General features: G+C 41.3%; 1 protein-coding gene across 1 annotated transcript; it reads right to left on the minus strand.

Annotated features, from left to right (window-relative positions):
• Window positions 1-2867: 2867 nt before the first annotated feature.
• On the minus strand, window positions 2868-3398 carry LOC141714363 (uncharacterized). The gene has a single exon (XM_074517885.1). The coding sequence runs from the start codon at window positions 3396-3398 to the stop codon at window positions 2868-2870; it is 531 nt and encodes a 176-aa protein (XP_074373986.1).

Here is a 3398-nt window from a genome sequence, read left to right on the forward strand (position 1 = left end):
GTGACCTAAAAACCGATCGAAAGTTCAATCCTGAATACTTTTCCACTGGTTAAGGACTGAGAACGCCGACTGCACCAAGTCTGTAGGCTCCCTACTTCGTTGCTGCCAAATGAGCTCATTTCTATTCTTCCACAGCATCCAGGTTATTGCAGCAATAATGGTTATCTCTTCTTTACTTTGTTGTTGGAGAGCTAGATGAAACCAATCAGCAAAGGTGTTGAACTCACCATGAAGGTTAAGCTTGCTGTATAAATCCCAACAGGTAGCAGCATGAGGGCACAAAACTAGTGTATGTAATGTGGTCTCTACATTTGTATTGCACAGCGGGCATAAGGGATTCACCTGGACTTTCTTTATCTGCAAAGCTTCTTTAGTTGGTAAACAATTGGATGATGCACGCCATAAGAAGTTTTTAATCTTGGGTGGTATCTTTAAGTTCCATAACTTCCTCCAGAAACCTGAATTCGAAGCTGTAGAGTTATTCCCTCTATGATCTTGCAACTGCAGATAAGCGCTTTTTACTGAGTAGAAACCCAAGTTTTTCATGCCTCCAATACCACGAGTCATCTACATTCTTGTCGAGAGGGATTGACAGTATGGTACTTATTTCATCAACGTTAAACAGATCATATAGAATATCTAAGTCCCAACTGTTACTATCCATGCTCATCAGAGAAGATACCTTTTGATCCACCAGGGCCATGTTATCTGATTGAACATATGCTTGAGAGACTGATGGTAGCCAAGGGTCTGTTAATATATTTATAGAGCTTCCGTTTCCGGCTCTACACCCCACTCATGCTTTGATGATTTGTTGAGACTCTAGGACGCTTCTCCACACGTAGCTAGGGTTGCTACCTATGGTGGCATTAAGAAAAGTGCCATTAGGGTAGTATCTTGCTTTGAATATCCTGCTCACCAATTTATCTGGGTGTTTAAGCAATCTCCAACCTTGGTTACCAAGTAGAGCCAAATTAAAGTCTCTCACACTGCGAAAACCCATTCTGCCGTTAGATTTCCTCCTGCATAAATTATGTCAGCTCTACCAGTGAATGCTTTTTTCTTTTTTCGGATCTGTCCTCCACCAAAATCTACACATCAACCTCTCGAGGTGCTGGCACAAGTCTATAGGCAACAGGAACACTCCCATAGCGTAGTTGGGAAGAGACTGAGCAACGGTTTTTAGTAAGATCTCTTTCCCACCTTTTGAGAGAGTTTTTTTTTGTCCCACCCTTGGATACGATCATGCATTTTGTCCTTTAAGAAACCGAACAAAGAAGATTTGTTTCTAGCCCACGATATTGGGAAGTCCCAAATAGAGACTTTGATCACCAGCTTCTGCAAAATTAAGTTGCTGAGAGAGCGTTTGTTTCAATAAGCTTGGCGTATTTTTGCTGAAAAATATGGAAGACTTGTCCACATTGATTTTCTGTCCAGATGCTGTCTCAAAGATGTTTAGGAGCTGCAGAATGTTTGTTGCACTCTCTCCATTTGCACTACAGAAAATGTATGAGTCATCGGCAAAAAACATGTGAGAAAGGACCGGGGCTGTTCTAGCTACTTTGATTCCCTTAATCAATTTTTCCTGCTCATATCTATGTAAGAGAGCTGTTAAACCTTCTATGCATATAAGGAATAAATACAAAGACAGGGGGTCACCCTGCCTAAGACCTCTCCCCGGTTTGATAGAGCCAAAAAAATTTCCTGCATGGGAAATACTATAAATGACTGAGGTAATACAACTCATGAATAGCTGTGTCACCTGATTGTTGAAACCCATCTTTAGAAGGACTGCTTCGAGGTAGCTCCATTCGACTCTATCGTAAGCTTTTGACATGTCTAGCTTAAGAGCCATCCAACATTCTTTCCCCTTTGTCTTGCATTTCATGTAGTGCATGACTTCAAAAGCTACCATGATGTTGTCCGTAATTGATCTTCCAGATATGAAAGCGCTTTGTGATTCTGAAATCAAGAGATCAATAACTGCTTTAACTCGATTTGCTAGCACTTTTGATATGACCTTGTAAACCACGTTACAGAGGGATATAGGCCTTATATCAGTCATAATCACTGGGTTAGGTTTCTTCGGGACTAAAGCAATGTTAGTACCCTTTAACTGATCGTCTAGGACAGCAGTTGCAAAGAAATCCCGCACTGTAGAGACTAGGTCGTCCTTGATGATATTCCAACATTTTTGGTAGAAACCCGGGCTCATTCCATCAGGGCCCGGGGACTTGTCTGGGTGCATATTGAAAAGAGCTGCTTTTACTTCTTTTTCATCAATTTCTGCCAGCAGTTTTTCATTTTGAATAGGAGTTACTTTGGTAGGAATGCACTCAACCACACTATTCCAATCAGTGGTCGTAGCAGTGAATAAGCTGGAGAAGTAATCCACTATAGTCTGCTCGATACCAGTACCCCATTTAACTGTATTCCCATTGACGTCCTGGAGAGAGCTTATATGGTTCGCTTTCCTTCTTTTTTTCATGGTTGCGTGAAAGAAACTGCTGTTTTGATCCCCTTCTCGAAGCCATAGCTGCTTCGATCGTTGGCGCCAAAATACTTCTTGCTGAGTGTACGTTTCAGCTAGCTTTTTCTTTTCTTCTTGCACCGTTAATATTGACTATTGAATCTCTCCTACCCTTAAGAGCTTGCAGAATCTTTTTGCTACGATTTATTCTCACTTTAAAGTTACCTGTGATTTATTTTCCCCATTCTGACAGAACCTCTGAACACTGATGCAGTTTATCGAAGAAGGACCTAGTGCTGCTACTCCAAACATCTTTTACTAGTTGATAGCACATAGGCTCCCTGAGCCAGGCATTTTCGAAGCGAAAAGGCTTCTTTCCTGATATAGTGTTACCAATTTATGGTTCTAACCACAAAGGAGAGTGATCAGATGTAGAAATCTCCAAGTTTGTGAGTTTAGCTTCTTTGAACAGGTCTAGAAAAGTCTGTGTTACTAGAGCCCTGTCCAAACGAATTTCAGTATGCCTGTTTATTCCAAGACCTTTTTCCCAAGTAAACTGGTACCCTTCCATATGCATATCTATGAGCTCGCAGTCATGAACCACGTCTTGAAACCCTTGCACCAAACCAGCAGGATAAGGTCTACCTCCTTTTTTATCTGCTTGAGAAAGAACGTTGTTCATATCTCCAATTAAACACCATGGTGCTGAGTTGTAGCTGGCTAGGTTTCGAAGTAAACTCCATGTTTCCTGTCTCTTTGATCTGTCAGGTTCTCCGTACACCCCTGTGAGTCTGAAAATTGTATTGGAATTCATAGTTACCATGACATCTATATGGTTTTTATTGAGAGAACAAAGAGATACCTCATCCTTATTTCTCCATAAGAACGCGAGACCTCCACTATGGCCAGTGGCATCTACTGAAACCAT

The sequence above is a fragment of the Apium graveolens genome, chromosome 3 (assembly GCF_009905375.1).
Source record: "Apium graveolens cultivar Ventura chromosome 3, ASM990537v1, whole genome shotgun sequence".
Taxonomy (NCBI): Eukaryota; Viridiplantae; Streptophyta; class Magnoliopsida; order Apiales; family Apiaceae; genus Apium; species Apium graveolens.

What these genes read in the sequence shown, in the direction of transcription:
- LOC141714363 (XM_074517885.1), bottom strand. Translation starts at nt 3,398, where the DNA reads ATGGTTTCAGTAGATGCCACTGGCCATAGTGGAGGTCTCGCGTTCTTA.